The 20,450-nt window shown below is 42.3% G+C and overlaps 1 protein-coding gene across 7 annotated transcripts in view; it reads left to right on the forward strand.

Moving 5' to 3' along the window:
- Window positions 1–1,706: 1,706 nt before the first annotated feature.
- Window positions 1,707–20,450, forward strand: part of LOC139408533 (ceramide transfer protein-like) — a 57,602-nt gene continuing 38,858 nt past the window's right edge. For 2 of the 7 annotated variants that reach the window (XM_071152533.1, XM_071152527.1), the window contains exons 1-2: window positions 1,724–2,369; window positions 3,646–3,780. In XM_071152533.1, the coding sequence (XP_071008634.1) occupies window positions 2,253–2,369; window positions 3,646–3,780 (252 nt within the window). In that variant the 5' untranslated portion in view covers window positions 1,724–2,252. Of the gene's footprint in view, window positions 2,370–3,645; window positions 3,781–20,450 lie in introns of all 7 variants that reach the window. The other 5 variants (XM_071152528.1, XM_071152529.1, XM_071152532.1 and 2 more) reach the window with 5 other exon arrangements.

Genomic DNA, 20,450 nt, shown 5'->3' on the forward strand with positions numbered 1-20,450 from the left:
ATCTGGTCTGATAAAACCAAGATTGAACTCTTTGGCCTGAATGCCAAGCATTGCGTCTGTAGGAAACCTGGCACCATCCCTACGGTTATGCATGGTGGTGGCAGCATTATGCTGTGGAGAGGTTTTTCAGCTGACGGGACTGGGAGACTAGTCAGGATTGAGGGAAAGATGAACGGAGCAAAGTACAGAGAGATTCTTGATGAAAATGTGCTCCAGAGCGCTCAGGACATCAGACTGGGGCAAAGGTTCACCTTCCAACGTGATAATGCACGGCCCCATGTCGCAAGGATCTGTACACAATTCCTGGAAGCTTAAAATGTCCCAGTTCTTCCATGGCCTGCATACTCACCAGACGTCACCCATTGAGCATGTTTGGGATGCTCTGGATTGACGTGTACGACAGTGTGTTCCAGTTCTTGCCAATATCCAGCAACTTTGCACAGTCATTGAAGAGGAGTGGGACAATATTCCACAGGCCACAATCAACACTCAGATCAGCTGTATGCGAAGGAGATGTGTCGCGCTGCACACTAGATACTGACTGGTTTTCTGATCCACGCCCTTAACTTTTTTTTTAAAGGTATCTGTGACCAACAGATGCATACCTGTATTCCCAGTCATGTGACAGCCTTAAATTAGGGCCTAATGAATTTATTTCAATTTACAGATTTCTTTATATGAACTGTATCTCAGTAAAATCTTTGAAATTGCTATATGTTGCATTTATATTTTTGTTCAGGGTACATACTGTACCTACCTCAATTACCTTGTTCCACTGCTCATCGACTTGGTACTGGTACCCTGTGTATGTATATATTGTGTATCTATTATTACTTTTATTATTGCATGGTTAACTTTTCTATTATTTATCTATTTTCTTTCTCTGCATTGTTGGAAAGGGCCCGCCAGTAAGCTTTTCAATGTTAGTCTACATCTGTTGTTTACGAAGCATGTGACAAATACAAATATATTTTATTTGTGTAGGCCACCAAATGGATTAGGACTGGAGGAGAGGGGGGAATGAGGAATATCACACAGGCGTGTGTGACAGGAAGAGCCGCTCTGCTGAGCATGGAATATCACATGACTGTGACTTATACTTAAAGCTCTGGCTTTCCTGTGAGTCAGAGCATGTGACCTTACATATGACTGGTAGAGCGAGGGAGGGAGGGAAGGCAGGGACCGAGAAGAAGGGGGTGTGCTAAAAAGATAAAAGAACTTGGGATTTTAGTGGGCTTTGGTTATGTCATTGACGCTTAGAGGGAGGGCTTTAAGAATTGAGTCAGGGATGTTGTTGGTGTGTGTGTGTGTGTGTGTGTGTGTGTGTGTGTGTGTGTGTGTGTGTGTGTGAGTGTGTGAGTGTGTGTGTGTGTGTGTGTGTGTATGGCACTCCTGGGCCCACATAAATCACTGATTTCCCACTCATGGCACAGTGTCTGTTTTATATGAAAACACAGGTATTATACATTTAGGTGTAGTTTTCCTCAATGGTACTGTTCTAATGGGTTGTTATTGAAACACAAACACACTAATACACTGGAATCAGTAAATGTTGGTGTACTGTTCCTTACAGACTATGCCATCAGTGATCTCATGTCAGTGAGAAAGAATGTAATGTAATCATTGATATGACCTGCCATGCCATGCTACTTAATGCATATGTCGTACTACTTACTGTATATGTAGGAGGGGTTTACTTGTTTTTTGGGGGAATGGATTTAGTGACGTCACCCGAGCAGCCAGCGCCCCTTACAAGCGCGAATATGGCGTAGCTGATATAAAGATGTTTTCGTCATAGTAAATACTACATTTTATTACCTTTACCAAGTTAGTTAGTAGTGTGATACTCTTTATTTCAACTAGCTGCTAGTGTTTTGAGTATTTCAAGCTGGATGGAAGGTTTGCCGCTAGAAGAAAAAATGAAGGGGCGGGTGCGAGTCATTCCTTGCTAGTTCCTACCTGACTAGCCAGTCTGCTATCGTTATAGCTTATCTAACGTTACAGGCTAGTGACACAGACAGTCCTCCAGGTGAAGTCAATTTAGACAAACACTAGCTAATAATGATAATAATTTTAGGGCATAGCTAAGACATTTTATAGTTAACGTCGTTAGATGTGGCTAGTAACGTTAGATGTGTAACAGTTATTTCTTAACGCTATTTTATTGCGCTCTGTAATTTTAAAAAAAAACTTTCTGTAGTTAACGTTAGTTGTATTCATTTAGCTTCCTAGCTAGCTAGACAACACCAACAATGTCGGATAACCAGAGCTGGAATTCTTCGGGTTCCGATGAGGATTTGGAGACCGCGGAATCGGGAGTCGGACAGCCTGTTGTTGGAATCGCTGAGTACAGTGGAATCCTCAGCAAGGTAACGTTAACTGATCTGACGTCAAACCTGACTTTAGTTCATTAGCTAGCTAGCTAACTTTAACTACCGTAGCTAGCTAGCTCTGGGTGGTTGAGATGGGTAGCTAGAGACAGCTAGCTAGCCAAATGCAGGGCTCTACAGCGCGACCATTTTACTCGCATATGCGCCTACCTATTTTACTGTGCGACCCGTAATTATTGTTTAGGTGCGCCTAGAAAAAAATTAAGATTGTAACTTTATTACCTTTGTGCTCCTAAATGTTTTGTGTGCGCCTACATGTATGTGCATGTATATTCCCAATGTATGTGCTCCAAGTATAAAAGGTTAGGGTAGAGCCCCGATCTGGCTATACACCGCAATTACGCTATGTATATTATTAGCCCAAAATATACATAGCCTATAAGCCAACTGTAGTGATATGGACTAATTACACGATAGTGTTGGTTGACAAAGTGTCAGTCCTGCTGTTGTGAACAAGAACCAAAGCGCGCTAGCTATTGTTTAGTTTTTTTTGGTAAATGGTTTTACATTTCAAACTAGCTTGCCAAACAAAGGTCACCAAACCAGGCACACGAACTGTCTGGCTGACAGCTGACCCATCTTAACTCGACCGTGGCTTCTGGTTGGGGGTTTCTGAAAGCCTTTAATAAAACGGTAGCTCGCTAACGTTAGGCATTAGCAAGCATATAACATTATCTATGTAAGCATCTAGTTGAAAGCTGTGTGGGTTGCCATTCTAAAGTCTGTCTGACCATAGAAATAGAATGATCATTCTATTTATGTGGCCAAAATGGCCAACCCCCAAACAGGTTGAGAATATTGCACATCATAATCATGCTAAACTCACCTGCGTTATCTGATAAATTAGTTTTAGATGGATGAATGGGTTTTTTCTTTACGTAGTTAACTGTTTCATACAATCTTGTGAGTGCTTGCTTGCCACAGATTATTACATCAGATTAATGCCACCGTAGAATATTGCATCAAAACAGTAGTCAACAAATGGATATGAATTTAGAAGTTAAATTAATCATATGATTCTACCTTCCTAGTGTTTCATCAACTATCCATTGTGTGATTGAATTTGGTTGTTGACATCCAATCTAAGTGTCTCATTTAGCCTTTTCAGACTGCAGTGGCCAACTTGTGCCAACAATGTGTCGTTACATAGGCCAAAAAAGGTATTGTGTTCGACTATCGTGCGCATCCTCGTTATAGCATGACCACATTGTGAATTCCTCCCTCCCTCATAGCTAAGTAACTTTTTAATTTGCAGTGGACCAACTACATCCACGGCTGGCAGGATCGCTGGGTGGTTCTGAAGAACAACACTCTGAGCTACTACAAGTCTCAAGACGAGAGAGAGTTTGGCTGCAGAGGGTCCCTGTGTCTCAGCAAGGCTGTCATCACTGTGAGTAGACTGCACAATACTATAGAGTAGACTACTATACTATGTTACTGTACTACTTTATAGATGCTTATAGGGCCAGTCAGCAGTATAAATATTAACAAAGCATCCTCCCCGCCACTGTTTTGGCAAAAAGCTGAGTGATGGGGCTGGAGAAATGTAACCACTCTAAGTTCATAGACAGAGCTATGGATGCAGGTACTGACCATCCATGATATCAACCAAAACGTAAGATGAGGAAGGGTTCCTGTGTGTTAGAAACACCCAACTTCAAACCTACAACACAGTGTCTTGTCTTGGTGCCCTGCCAATATCAAGATCCATCACATACTTCTGAGCTCTTATTGATTTCTGACTCCAGTTGAGAACCAGTTGACTGAATGGATATGTGAATGATCTGGAAGTGGTATTTTATTGACAGTGTAACAAGCTAGAGAGGGATAACCTATTGACATGGATATCCATTTAATATTAACTCTGAGAGGTGCATTGGATCTAAAATGTGCACTCCTTATAAGCAACTGAGAAATGAGAGTTGAGTGCATAATACTGTTTGCATTTAAAAACAACACAGAACTCCTGATTTAGACTTATTGCTGGAGGGTAAGTAGCTCCTCAGGTAACTGCTGGTTTTAACACAACACTCTTATCTAGGTATCAACTTAGGCTCTACTCAGCCCTACTCAGATCCTTTCACAATGCATCTATCCATCAGTCTCTCCAGGATTCTGCGATGGTAATTTTGTTTGCAAAATCAACAATTCCCTGCATGTTATGTGAGGGCCTGCAAATTTGGCCATTCACTGTACTATTTTTGCATAAAAATGTCAAATCATTGAAATGTTATCACATAAAACTGCCCCATTGCCGCAGTACAAAAAGAGGGGCTGCTTTTTCAACCCATCACCGCACAAATATGCTTCAATAAAGCGACACGTCAACAAACATTTTCCATTGTCAGTGCATTTTTGTGACAAAATCACAACACATACTGCCATGTACGATGTCAGAATTGCTGCAGCAAAATCAACCGTTTTGCCCACAAATATCACAAAAAATCCGTACATAATCCTGGAGAGGCTGGTCCTTCCTTCCTTTTACCTTTATTTAACCAGGCAAGTCAGTTAAGAGCAAATTCTTATTTTCAATGACTGCCTAGGAACAGTGGGTTAACTGCCTGTTCAGGGGCAGAACGACAGATTTGTACCTTGTCAGCTCGGGGGTTGGACTCTAACCACTAGGCTATCCTGCCGCTCCTTGAAGTAACCACTGATCTAACAGCTGTCACCTAGCCTTGATCCTTATACTATCATAGATTTGACCAGTCCAATTATGTCATTCACTAATAACAAGGAGGATAATGACATGAATGACAAAGGTTGGGTTCAAAGGTCAGGCTCTCATGGTAACTGCTATATACAGTGCCCTAGGAAAACATTCAGACCCCTTGACTTTTTCCACATTTTTGCTAATTTATAATATTTTTTTTAAATATCAAATTTACATAATTATTCAGACCCTTTACTCAGTACTTTGTTGAAGCACCTTTTGGCAGCGATTACAGCCTTGAGTCTTCTTGGGTATGACGCTACAAGCTTGGCATACCTGTATTTGGGGAGTTTCTCCCATTCTTCTCTGTAGACCCTCTCAAACTCTGTCAGGTTGGATGGGGAGCTTCGCTGCACAGATATTTTCAGGTCTCTACAGAGATATTCTATCAGTTTCAAGTCAGGGCTCTGGCTGAGCCGCTCAAGGACATTCATATACTTGCCCTGAAGCCACTCCTGCGTTGTCTTGGCTTTGAGACTTGTGCATGAAGCTGCTCCCCAATTTACCACAAGGGCTAGCCGGCTGCAACGAGCTGTAAGCGAGAGTATGCAAGCAACTGGTAAGCAAGCATGCAACTTACCTCTACCGTGGCACTACTGCACTAGACTCGTCACATGCACCCTGCGGTTGCCTGTGTGTGTGTGTGTGTATGTATATATATATATATATATATATATATATATATATACACACACACACACACACAGCGGGATGAATGAGTGACCTGTTCCCAGGCTGGTCAGAATTGTCAACCTATTCAGTCTGTATTTATTCAGCTTCATCAATTCTCTACCACTGTAAATATGAACTTCCACTGTAATGTTGGCCATGTTCCAGACCTGGGGAGTGTACTTTCCATAACTGAAGCTTCCATGGCTTTGATCATAAACAATCATCAAAAACAACCATAGGATTATTAAATGCCCCTGGCTCAGACACAATCTGATTAGAATGTCAAATGAGACACACCCACACACTAGCCAGGCGGTGGAGAATGGTTTGCAGTCAGGAGTCATGAGGAAGGACAATTGGGTTCCAAGTTCTTGTGACTGGATTGAATACTATCTACTGCTCTTCAATTGAACAGATTGCCTTTAGTCTGGAATGAAGACCCCCCCACACACACACTTTATCTCTTACTCATTCTATTGTTTCACTCAGTCTCCCTCCCTCTCTCTGTATGTCTATCCCTTTCTGTATGTCTCTATATACAGTGGGGCAAAAAAGTATTTAATCAGCCACCAATTGTGCAAGTTCTCCCACTTAAAAATATGAGAGGCCTGTAATTTTCATCATAGGTACACTTCAACTATGACAGACAAAATGAGGAAAAAAATCTAGAAAATCACATTTGTAGGATTTTTAATGAATTTATTTGCAAATTATGGTGAAAAGTAAGTATTTGGTCACCTACAAACAAGCAAGATTTCTGGCTCACAGACCTGTAACTGCTTCTTTAAGAGGCTCCTCTGACCTCCACTCGTTACCTGTATTAATGGCACCTGTTTGAACTTGTTATCAGTATAAAAGACACCTGTCCACAACCTCAAACAGTCACACTCCAAACTCCACTATGGCCAAGACCAAAGAGCTGTCAAAGGACACCAGAAACAAAATTGTAGACCTGCACCAGGCTGGGAAGACTGAATCTGCAATAGGTAAGCAGCTTGGTTTGAAGAAATCAACTGTGGGAGCAATTATTAGTAAATGGAAGACATACAAGACCACTGATAATCTCCCTTGATCTGGGGCTCCACGCAAGATCTCACCACGTGGGGTCAAAATGATCACAAGAACGGTGAGCAAAAATCCCAGAACCACACGGGGGGACCTAGTGAATGACCTGCAGAGAGCTGGGACCAAAGTAACAGAGCCCACCATCAGTAACACACTACGCCGCCAGGGACTCAAATCCTGCAGTGCCAGACGTGTCCCCCTGCTTAAGCCAGTACATGTCCAGGCCCGTCTGAAGTTTGATAGAGAGCATTTGGATGATCCAGAAGAAGATTGGGAAAATGTCATATGGTCAGATGAAACCAAAATATAACTTTTTGGTAAAAACTCAACTCGTTGTGTTTGGAGGACAAAGAATTCTGAGTTGCATCCAAAGAACACCATACCTACTGTGAAGCATGGGGGTGGAAACATCATGCTTTGGGGCTGTTTTTCTGCAAAGGGACCAGGACGACTGATCCGTGTAAAGAAAAGGATGAATGGGGCCATGTATAGTGAGATTTTAAGTGAAAACCTCCTTCCATCAGCAAGGGCATTGAAGATGAAACGTGGCTGGGTCTTTCAGCATGACAATGATCCCAAACACCCCGCCCGGGCAACAAAGGAGTGGCTTCGTAAGAAGCATTTCAAGGTCCTGGAGTGGCCTAGCCAGTCTCCAGATCTCAACCCCATAGAAAATCTTTGGGGGCAGTTGAAAGTCCGTGTTGCCCAGCAACAGCCCCAAAACATCACTGCTCTAGAGGAGATCTACATGGAGGAATGGGCCAAAATACCAGCAACAGTGTGTGAAAACCTTGTGAAGACTTACAGAGTTTTCTGTATGACCCTCTGTCATTGCCAACAAAGGGTATATAACAAAGTATTGAGAAACTTTTGTTATTGACCAAATACTTATTTTCCACCATAATTTGCAAATAAATTCATAAAAAAATCCTACAATGTGATTTTCTGGATTTTTTTTTTCTCATTTTGTCTGTCATTTTAAGTGGGAGAACTTGCACAATTGGTGGCTGACTAAATACTTTTTTGCCCCACTATGTGTATATTAATATCAGCCTTTGCATGTGAGTGTGCATTTGGCTCTGTCATACTCTACAACTCCTCTTGTATTGAAGACTCCCAAATAAGGTTTACACTCCTCTGTTAGTGTGTCTCTCTCTGAAGTGGAAGAGGGGTCTGCTGCTTGCCTGAGGCTGTTTCGGCAGGCAAAATATACACACGCATCGTCAAGTCTCCAGTGCTCAGTGATCACCAGTCAGGTTAGAACATGCAGGTGGCTTTACTTCCTTGTCAGTGTTAACAGACATGTTGTCATGTCACAGCAAGACAGAGGAAGGTGTGTATGTGAGGTCACAGGGTTACGCTTAAGCTCATAGCACCTTGAGCAGTGTGTCCCCGTCCGTCCGTACCCTGAGGGAAGCAGAGAAAACAGAGGAAGACCGAGAAAGAAACGACCCAGGGAAAGAGAGCTAGAAACTCAGAGGGACTCTGCCTCTTCTGAGCCAGATGGGGCTAACGATGCTTTAAACCCCTGCTCTGTCTTTCTGTCTGCAGTCTCTGCTGCTGCTCTGCAGCCATTCAGCTGATTTGGTGGGAAATTAACCGTAGAGGTCTCGCTTTTATTCCCTCCCTCTGGGGGTGTGTGTGGTCTGTGGTAAATCCGAAGCTCAAGCCAGTGTATCGGTTGAGTGGTCAAATAGCACAGATTCTTGTCGATCTGCAGCATGGGCATTTCCTCTCTAATTCATTCTTTCTCTGTGTGTGGATTTAGACTGTCAGCTGAATGCTATTAAAATGTGACTGCTCAAAGCATAAACACAACTGAACAGAAGGGGGACGTGTCCGTGTGTCCGTGTGTGTGGGTCAACCAGTTTGTGAAAGAGAATAAAGCCTGCTGTCCTGGCTACACACAAACAGGTCGTCCACCAGACAGTGGGACTGATGTTTAAAGAAGGTGCATGTCCTATTGTCACTCTGGCTTTTCATAGCAGTACTAGAAAAGAGGCTTGGGAGATATACTGTATTTAAAAATAATATTTTATTTGCGTGGGTTGGTGTGTGCGACGCCATTGCTTAAATCTAAATTGAAGTATAACTAAGAAATCGAAGATGTGCCAAATAAATTAAATCCAGGTCAGGGATCCAGGTATGCATTTGGTTGGTAACTTGCTAGTGAAGTGGCTAGATGTCAAGATCAAGCTTCTTGGTTACTGCATAGACATTCAATCTCCTCCTGCATCCAGATACTTGTTGCCTAAATGTATTTGTTTGCCCATTCGATAATACCGTATACCCTGGTATGGTACAGAAACAGTATGAAAATCTGTGTTCTGCTTAACCCTACAAGAAGAGCAAACATGAACATAGTATGTAGCATTGTTCGTAGGCCTTGTGTATGCCTGGATCTTTTTGACATTGGGCCTATTTTTCAGTGGGTGGTCTGAGAATGAATATGGTCCATTTGTTTATTCCCAGCACATTAATAAAAGTGTGAGTGACCCTGCTTATGATTACAGCAAAGCACACTCTTTAGGGATTTAGGGATCAATTCCTCAGTTCAAAAGGCTGGAGATCAGCAAGAACCCTGCCTGATTAGTGTAACATAATAATATAGGCCTTTGGCCTCACCACTCAGAATGACACTAGTATCCATCATTAGCTCCAGATTTAGCTCCAGCTCCCCTCCCCTTAGGGGCTAGGAGACAGACGAAACAGGAGGGAGCCACTGTTGATTGATGCTCTCTCTCAGCCAAGGCCATCGGCAGTGATACTATCTGAGCAAAGCTGGCAAATCAGTTCAAGAAGCATTTGCAGATGTCAATGTCAGTAAATTCAGCATTCTTCACTTTGCCCACCTCAAACCCTCCAGCCCATTTAGGGTGTTATTGCAGAGGGAAGCTCTTTGATTGGTTTAACATGTCCAAGGAATGGCTGAATCTGGGTTGTTCAGTAATATTGTAGGGAGAGGAAGAGCAGGGGCAATCAGAGTTGTTTTGAAGGGGTTTTCTAAAGTTTGAGAGTGGAGGGGTGGGTAGGATGGAAGGAAAAGAAACACAGGCTATGGGGGGAGATGTTAGAAAGTGTTAGTTGAAATAGGAAGTGGGTCTCTTCCTCTGGTCTGGCCCTTGTAACTTCCTGTGGGCTGATATCACAGGAGAATAAGATTTTTGTTCTGTGGTGACTGTCATGACCCTCTCCATCCTGTTCTGTCTTTTTCTCTCCTATCCTCCTGTCCAATCCTTCTCTCTCCCATTTAGCTAGGTCAGTCTCTCCCATTCTAGTCTCCTCCTTCCCCCTGTGACCCGACCCATCTACCCTTTCAGGCTTTGTCATTATTTGCACCAAAACACAGAAGCATACAGAAATAAGGGAAGTCATGTTTATCTATGTAGATATGTGGTGGGCTGAATGTTTTGATTGGTTTCCCAGGATCTGAGTGGTTTGGTCTCCCTCCACATTGGTTCTAAATCTCAGAGAGGCTTTACAGGCTGCTTTGAGAAGAGCTGCTCTTCCCTCAATGTTTATTTTTAATTTTTTAGGTTTTAGTTATTATAGGAATTATAGGACTATTTCCCTCTATACCATTTGTATTTCATTAACCTTTGACTATTGGATGTTCTTATAGGCACTTTAGTATTGCCAGTGTAACAGTGTAGCTTCTGTCCCTCTCCTCGCTCCTCTCTGGGCTCGAACCAGCTACACAACGACAACAGCCACCGTCGAAGCAGCGTTACCCATGCAGAGCAAGGGGAACAACTACTAGAAGGCTCAGAGAGTGCCGTTTGAAATGCTATTAGCGTGCGCTAACTAGCTAGCCATTTCACTTCGGTTACACCAGCTTCATCTCGGGAGTTGATAGGCTTGAAGTCATAAACGGCGCAATGCTTGAAGCACAACGAAGAGCTGCTGGCAAAACGCACTAAAGTGCTGTTTGGATGAATGTCTACGCGCCTGCTTCTGCCTACCACCGCTCAGTCAGATACTTAGATACTTGTATGCTCAGTCAGATTATAGGACTGGACACTCTAGATAATATCTATGTGTAGTTAACTAGTGATTATGATTGTTTTTTATAAGATAAGTTTAATGCTAGCTAGCAACTTTCCTTGGCTTACTGCATTCGCGTAACAGGCAGTATCCTTGGCGTGCAACGAGAGAGACAGGTCGTTATTGCGTTGGACTAGTTAACTGTAAGGTTGCAAGATTGGATCCCCCGCGCTCACAAGGTGAAAATCTGTCGTTCTGCCCCTGAACAAGGCAATTAACCAATCGTTCCTAGGCCGTCATTGAAAATAAGAATGTGTTCTTAATGTGTTCTTACTTCTACCCCCTCCTTTTTTGAAAATTCTGTTAAAAATTGCGCAACTTTTCAGCGTCCTGCTACTCATGCCAGGAATATAGTATATGCATATGATTAGTATGTGTGGATAGAAAACACTCTGAAATTTATAAAACTGGTTAAATCACGGCTGTGACTATAACAGATTGTGTGTTTCATTGAAAAACGCAAGAAAAACTGCTCTCTGAAAGCAAAAAATAATTTCCATAAGTCACTTCCACCAGTTGTTAAAAGAGAACAGAATTTAATGGGAATCTGCCTGCAATTCATACAAATTCCGCACGATGGCGCCATTGTCCTAATTTTCAATTGAATTAATTGTTGGAAAATCCATCTATCTGACCTCCATTTTCCCAGTCTTCACCCGGATGCAGTTGAGGGAGATATCAGATGGCATTGTTTTTGAAGTGAAGACCTATTGAAGAGACATCGCCCTGTAATCATTTTGATAGATTATAAACGTTTACTAATACCTAAAGTTGGATTACAAAAGGATTTCGAAGTGTTTTGTGAAAGTTTATCGTCGACTTTTTTAATTTTAAAAAATTACGCAGCGTTTAAAAACGATGATTTTTTTCTGAATGACACAACTTCCATACAAAGCTATTTTGGGTATATATGGACCGATTTAAACGAAAAAAAGACCCAATAGTGATGTTTATGGGGCATATAGGAGTGCCAAGAAAGAAGCTCGTCTAAGGTAATGAATGTTTTATATTTTATTTCTGCGCTTTGGGTAGCGCCGGCTATCGCAAAATCTGTTGTTTACGTGTCGAGCTGGCATTTTGGGGGGTGCATGCTATCAGATAATAGCTTCTGATGCTTTCGCCGAAAAGCATTTTAAAAATCTGACTTGCTGGCTAGGTTCACAACGAGTGTAGCTTTAATTCAATACCCTGCTTGTGAATTTTGATCAAAGATTGAGTTGTAACGAGTACATTTAGCATTTAGCGTAGCGCATTTGCATTTCCAGGGGCATACTTGGGACGTCTGCGTGTCAAGTATTCTCAAGAAGTTAACTGACTTGCCTAGTTAAATAAAAGTATTTTAAAAAATCGGCAAATCGGCGCCCAAAAATACAGATTTCCGATTGTTATGAAAAATTGGGGCCGATTTCAAGTTATCGGCCATTCCGATTAATCGGTCGACCTCTACCATAGGGACCCTTTTTCCATGAGTAGTTAGAATGTCAAAGACGTGTGTGTGTGAAACCAATATACGCCCTGATGAATGGACAGTCACTTCTGCAGAAACTAACTTGTCATGGACAGCAGCTACACATTGGCTGTGTGTGTGCCATTGCCTATTGCATGATATCTCAGCCAAACTGGGCATCTGATCGTGTCCTCTCTCCCCACCAAGTTTCAGCTAAATTACACTCGTCCATTGAGTCCCATTCCAGCGCTGGCCGGATGGGTTAAATGACTGCCAACTCACTAAAGCAGTCTCATTCTGCTGTGACGCACACATTTTCTCTCATTATTTTAGACTCAATCTGCCAGTGTGAGGTGTGGTATAGGAATGGAGTGTACCATCTTAAAGCTGCGCTGTGTAATTATATGTGTACAGGGGTTTTTGGAGACCTAGATTTGAACACAATTTCCAAGAAACCTCCTCTCTCTTTCTCATAGGTAGTCCGCAGGGAATCATATGGTACATCAGCATCCTCTCTGAACGCAGTTTAGTCTGCTGAAAATTCGACACTGCAAGTGGATGCGATAACCGCTACGATCAAGATTGAAAAGATGAATCAATTCCATTTGTCTTCAGAACAGGTAAAAATGTGATACGCTGGGTATAATTCTCATTTTTAGAATGTAATAAAACGTTTTTTTTAATAGTAATGCAAGGTACATGGTTAACTTTATTATAGATAACTATCTAGCTAACTTATCTAAAGTTGTTACCGGGAATTTCTCTGTCTGGTAAAAAATTAGATATTAATGTGGCGATAGCTAGCAAGCTGTCTTGGTACATTAGCTAGCTATCACAATGCATTTGGACTTTCATAGTGCTGCATTCACAGAAAATAACATGGCTTTGGCATGCTTGGTAACGTTTAGTCCTTTGCCCTTCTGATTCCAATACTGGGTATGGCCCCTTGCATTCTCTAACTAGCTGGTAGTCCTGAGCTAGCTACCTAGTTAGACTAGCTAACAATCTAAATGTGCCTGATTTTTAGATTGCAGTAAAAACAAACAAAGCTCCCATAATTAGATGTAATAGACCCTAATGTGAATGAGACAAGTGGTGGTAAATGTGCACCAAAGTAAAACAGAATATTAGGAAGGATACCCTAAGACATTCAATTTGATTAACATTTTATCAACAACTACTGCATTTCATTTGGTATCTATAAAAGTGCTGATTTTTGTATTCGCTACATTGGGTATCAAGGTGTTGTGTATTAATTGTAGAAGTGTGATACATGACCCTTCTGCATGGAAAAAAGGTATAGGCTGTTGAACAATACAATATATTTCTAACAATGTTTGCATGTTTTTTTCCGTAGGATTCCAGTGTTGAAGAGCCTTATAGTTCCCATCTGCTGTGGGTAGAGAAGCTAGCGGAAGGGGGAGAAGAAGAGCTAGGGTGTAGGGCTGCAGAAAGAATCAGGAAGACCGTGAGGGCTGACTGACAGGAGAGGGTGACCCAGATAAAGGTTGGTGAAAATCTTTCACCTGTGATTCTGTATACCTGTTTCTCATTTCAAAAATAATTTTACACAATATTTGACTTTTCTGTAATTAACTGTTTCTCCTTTTATTCACTATCAATTCAGGCTAGGTTGAGAGAGCTGTCATTTGAGGAAAGGGGAAAGGTGCTGGAGCAGTTCGCTACCTGTTTACTTGGCGTGATGTTGGACATAATGGATTTGCAGATGGCTATCCCAGGATCTCCAGACATCCCAGACTGAGGACAACCTCGCTGGTGCACCTACCTAAAATTGACGGGAGATGCCCGCTGACCTGGGGCCGGTTGCACCAGTTGGTCATAAGTGGGTCATAACTCTACATCCAACTTAAAATTCACTCTAAACTGGACTTGAAAATTCTACGTGTTGCACCACTTGGGTGTAAGCCCTTCTAAACTCAGCAAAAAAAGAAACGTCCCTTTTTCAGGACTGTCTTTCAACGATACTTTGTGAAAATCCAAATAACTTCACAGATCTTCATTGTCAAGGGTTTAATTGATTTTGATTTGATTTGAAACACTGTTTCCCATGCTTGTTCAATGAACCATAAACAATTAATGAACATGCACCTGTGGAACGGTCGTTAAGACACTAACAGCTTACAGACGTTAGGCAATTAAAGTCAGTTATGTAAACTTAGGACACTAAAGAGGCCTATCTACTGACTCTGAAAAACACCAAAAGAAAGATGCCTAGGGTCCCTGCTCATCTGCATGAACGTGCCTTAGGCATGCTACAAGGAGGCATGAGGACTGCAGATGTGGCCAGGGCAATAAATTGCAATGTCCGTACTGTGAGATGCCTAATAGCGCTCGCTGTGGCAGACCTACGTGTAACACCTGCACAGGATCGGTACATCCCAACATCACACCTGCGGGACAGGTACAGGATGGCAACAACAACTGGCAACACAGCATCATTGGACTGAGCTTGTCATTGCAGGCAATCTCAACGCTGTGCGTTACAGGGAAGACATCCTCCTCCCTCATGTGGTACCCTTCCTACAGGCTCATCCTGACATGACGCTCCAGCATGACAATGCCACCAGCCATACTGCTTGTTCTGTGTGTGATTTCCTGCAAGACAGGAATGTCAGTGTTCTGTCGTGGCCAGCGAAGAGCCCGGATCTCAATCCCATTGAACATGTCTGGGACCTGTTGGATTGGAGGTTGAGGGCTAGGGCCATTCCTCCCAGAAATGTCCAGGAACTTGCAGGTGCCTTGGTGGAGGAGATGCACTGCAGTACTTAATGCAGCTGTTGGCCACACCAGATACTGACTGTTACTTTTGATTTTGATTTCCCCCCCCCTTTGTTCAGGGACACATTATTCAATTTCTGTTAGTCACATGTCTGTGGTACTTGATGTCTATTGTTGAATCTTATGTTCATACAAATATTTACGCATGTTAAGTTTGCTGAAAATAAACGCAGTTGACAGTGAGAGGACGTTTCTTTTTTTTGCTGAGTTTGTGCTATGCCTGGGCTTGGATTCTACGCCTAGTAGGGAGCAGGCGTATGCCCCAATTTCACACACTATCTTCATCATGATGTGCATAGAACATTACAGCAATCTTGTGTGTCCATAATTCACAACCTCCGCAGGCTTTTGGAGTTGCCTAGATGTGAAAATCTATATTTATTATAACGTTTGGAGGACTTTGGGAGTTTCAATAAGCAACAATTTGATACATGCCTTGCATTAGCCTATTTCTGCAATATTTTCTTCATATGGATCGTGTATGTATGCGAAGTGACATGTCTCGCAAGCCGTGCATAAAATTGACTTTTTGGCCCACCAGCCAATGTGGCATGTAGATTAAATAAATCTACCAGCAAACTCAGATTTTTTACCAGCCAAAATATATTTTGGTCAAAATTAAGCCTAATGTTTCAAAACAGAAATCTATTAGTAAGAAGTAATGTGATATATTACTCAATTTCATATTAACCTAAGTTCCATCAATATCGGGAAACCGGCCCAGGGCAATAGTAGTTCAGTACTTTGCTATTTCAGTATTTCATCAATGTTTTTTTATTTGATCTTATTTGTCTTGTGGTATTTTTGCACAACTGCTATTGTTATTTTCTTTACTTGCACTGTGGTCTTTGTTAGTTTGAGAAGGTTACAGAGTATCTTGTATTCTTCTAACATATCTGTAATAAACCTTTTATTTGGCCTGATCTGTGTAATCATCCAGACTGGTTTCATACTGTATTTACACCAGGATAGTTAGATCATCTGGTTAGGTCATTTGGGGTTGAAACCTTCAGGTTTAGAATAGAGTAGTTTAGTAAACAAATCTAATACCATTCCAAAGGTAAAATAATGATGCCTATATGCTAGATAAAGAATGCACAAATATTGTTTCTCAAACATGTTTCTTTCCCACACAAACGTCCCTTATTTACATATGAGATCTCAGGTTCTCCCCTGTTCAAAGGTGTGCAAACTGCAGGAGGGCTTCATGTGATGTCTACTGAAAGCGGTACTTCTGGCCATGTCCTTAGACATGGAGAAGATTATTTGATGGTTGTAGTCAAGTGCTGCCAAAAAGGGTTCTAGCCTCTGGAATTTGACTATACCACTTGCCAACTATGACAGACTTGCCTTTGATGACCATCAGTCTTAGATTTCCAAGGTAAATACATTCAGTTTAGTAAGTATTTGAATTATTAGAGAAGGATGCTATGTGGCAGAATGACCAATGATTTCTCACCTAAAGTTTCAGTCCGTCTCAATGTTTTTCAAGACAATTTGGGTCAGTGAAGTTCCCTGCTGCATCCGGTCTTTGTTGCGGTTCTCCTCCAGATTGACATGCTGGCTGCAGCCGAAGGCCCATTCATGTTCTTTGACCACGTGATGCAAGACACACCTCCACAGATTCTGAAATTATTTGAGAATGCATCATTGAGAGCATGGCAACCTCCACTATGTACAGTAAATATCTTAAGCAACTTGTGTGGAAGGCAGTCAGCTGAGCATAATGTTTCAGTTGATATTAACTAAGAAAAGGCTGGAAAAGTATTCTATGTCTGCTCAACAAGATACTGTATAACTTGAGGTGTTTCTTGGATTCCATCTGATATGTTTCTGAGTAACGTATTGCATTAGAGACTCCTCAGAACCATATTGCCCGCTGTGTAAATAGCTATCATATCTACGCAATGAATTGTAGTTGTTTGCAAGGTAAATTGAGTAGTCACCATGAACCTCACTCTGTCTGCAGTTTTACAGCAGAACCAGAAAGGGTGGACAATGTCCTTGATCCAGACCAGCATGATGGATTGTCCCGAAATCATTATGCCGGAGTTTGGTTGAACAGACATTGCCAGGGAGAGAAAGTCCATTACACATGAGCAAGCCTCGAACCAGACACCACCTCAAGCCTACAACTCAATATTAAAATAGGCAATTTACATGACAGGGAAAGGAGCATTCTAAGCAGTTTAAATTACAATGTCAAACTCAGGACAGATGTGCTAATAGAATGAGTCTATTCTCAGAGCATAACAGTACATCTCATTAACATTGTATTGGTCTGGCCTCCCGGGTGGCGCAGTGGCTAAGGGCGCTGTACTGCAGAGTCCCTGGGTTCACGCCCAGGCTCTGTCGTAACCGGCCGCGACGGGGAGGTCCGTGGGGCGACGCACAATTGACCTAGCGTCGTCCGGGTTAGGGAGGGATTGGTCGATAGGATGCGCGCTGTGTTAAGAAGCAGTACGGCTGGTTGGGTTGTGTATCGGAGGACGCATTCAACCTTCGTCTCTCCCGAGCCCGTACGGGAGTTGTAGCAATGAGACAAGATAGTAGCTACTACAACAATTGGATACCACGAAATTGGGGAGAAAAAGGGGTAAAAAAAAAAATAATAAAAAAATATTTTTAAAAACATTGTATTGGTCTGAATGTAGGCTTTCGGAGACCACAGAATGATCAGCACGCTCCTCTGAATGAGACGTTCGCTCCCCTAAATGCAACAGAAGTCAAACTTTTTTTAAATATGAAAATAAAATCTTCCAATGATATGGACCTCTGTCACGGTTTAAATAATCGCTATATAGCGGAATGAACAGGTCGTGGCTCGGGTGGTTGGTGTCCTTGATTATCTTTTTGGCCCTGTGCCCAAGAAAGCTATGGTGGTCTACTTGAAACATGTTGGTATTACAGACTCAGACAGGGAGAGGTTGAAAATGTCAGTGAAGACACTTGTCAGTTGGTCAGTGCATGCTCAGAGTAGGCGTCCTGGTAATTTGTCTGGCCCTGCAGCCTTGTGAATGTTGACATGTTTAAAGGTCTTACTCACATCGAGTACGGAGAGTATGATCACACAGTCGTCCGGAACGGCTGTTGCTCTCATACATGTTTCAGTGTTACTTGCCTCGAAGCGAGCATTAAGTAATTTAGCTCGTCTGGTAGGTTGTGTCACTTGGCAGCTCGTGGCTGTGCTTCCCTTTGTGGTCTGTAATAGTTTGCAAGCCCTGCCACATCCGACGAGCGTCGGAGCTGGTGTAGTAGGATTCAATCTTAGTCTTGTATTGACGCTTTGCCTGTTTGATGGTTCGTCGGAGGGCATAGCGAGATTTCTTATAGGTTTACGTGTTAGAGTCCCGCTCCTTTAAAGCGGTAGCTCTACCCTTTAGCTAAGTTCCAATGTTACCTGTAATCCATGGCTTCTGGTTGGGCTATGTACGTACAGTCACTGTGGGGACGACGTCATCAATGCACTTATTGATGAAGCCAGTGACTGATGTGGTGTATTCCTCAATGCCATCCGAAGAATCCTGGAACATATTCCAGTCTGTGATAGCAAAACAGTCCTGTAGCTTAGCACCTGCTTCATCTGACAGCTTTCTTATTGATTAAGTCACTGGTGCTTTCTGCTTTCGTTTTTGCTTGTAAGCAGGAATCAAGAGGATAGAATTATGGTCAGATTTTCTAAATGGAGGGAGAGCTTTGTACGGGTCTCTGTGTGTGAAGTAAAGGTGGTCTAGAGTTTTTCTTTTCTTTTTTTCCCTCCCCCCTCTGGTTGCACATTTAACATGCTGATAGAAATTAGGTAAAACTGATTTGAGTTCTCTTTCAAGATTTAGTTTTGGTATTTCTCTATGGGATACGCCCCCAGCGTATTTGTCAGCCTTATTACACTACGTCAGCCATAATTGGCTGGACGTCGAGACGTGATTTTCTGGATTTTTGTTTTAGATTCCGTCTCTCACAGTTGAAGTGTACCTAATGATACAAATTACAGACCTCTACATGCTTTGTAAGTAGGAAAACCTGCAAAATTGGCAGTGTATCATATATATATATATATATAGCACAGATCAGTCGGTCGTCAGGATAAGCTTGTCTGGCAATAAGGGAGTCAGTATATCCCAAAGTGAAATACCGAAATTAATACTTGAAAGAGAACAATAGGTTACGACTGTAACCCCGGTTCTCTGATGGTATGAGAGGTATTTCACCAGAACACCCTCCTTGCATGAACGAGAAAGAGGTGTGTCTTATTCTTGAATGACTGAGACGCTGTGTCGGGCCCTTTTATAGGGTAGGAGGGACACCCTTCCCCGACGCACAAGTCTCGACGTCCAGCCAATCATGGCTGGCGTAGTATAATAAGGCTTCTGACGAATACGCTAGGAGGGTATCCCATAGTGAAGTACCTCACTCATACTATCAGAGAACCGGGGTTACAGTCATAACCTATAGTTTCCCTGCATTAAAGTCCCCAGCCACTAGCAGCGCCACCTCCCTGGATGAGCGTTTTCCTGTTTGCTTATGACCGTATACAGCTCATTGAGTGCGGGTCTTAGTGCATCGGTCTGCGGAAAATATAGATGTAAACTCTCTTGGTAAAGAGTGTGGTCTACAGCTTATCGTGAGATACTTTACCTAAGGTGAGAAAAACCTTGAGACTTCCTTAGATTTCGTGCACCAGTTGTTGTTTACAAATATGCATAGGCCGCCTCCCCTTGTTTTACCAGAGGCTGCTGTTCTATCCTGCCGAAAAAGCTTAAAAGCTGCCAGCTGTATGTTAATCATGTCGTTGTTCAGCCACGACTCGGTGAAACATAAGATATTACAGTTTTTAGTGTCTCGTTGGTAGGCTATACGTGCTCATAGTTCGTCTATTTTATTATTGATTGATTGTAAGTTGGCTAATAGGACTGATGGTAAAGGTAGATTACTCTCTCTGCGACGGATCCTCACAAGGCACCTGGATAGTCATCCACAATACTTCCATGTTTTCCTCCTGCGAATGACTGGGATGAGGGCCTTGTTGAGTGTCTGGAGTAAATCCTTCCCATCTGACTCGTTGAAGAAACATTCCTCCAGTACGGGGTGAATAATCGCTGTCCTGATATCAAGAAGTTGTTTTCGGTCATAAGACATGGTGGCAGAAACATTATGTACTAAATAAGTTACAAATAACGCGAAAACATACACAATAGCACATTTGGTTACAGGATCGTAAAACGGCATTTCAGATTGTCAGTGACATGTACGCTGAGGAACTTTGAAGCTTTTCACCTTCTCCACTGCGGTCAACTGTGATGTAAGTGCCTTAATGTGT

This window comes from Oncorhynchus clarkii, chromosome 5 (genome assembly GCF_045791955.1).
Source record: "Oncorhynchus clarkii lewisi isolate Uvic-CL-2024 chromosome 5, UVic_Ocla_1.0, whole genome shotgun sequence".
Lineage (NCBI taxonomy): Eukaryota > Metazoa > Chordata > Actinopteri > Salmoniformes > Salmonidae > Oncorhynchus > Oncorhynchus clarkii.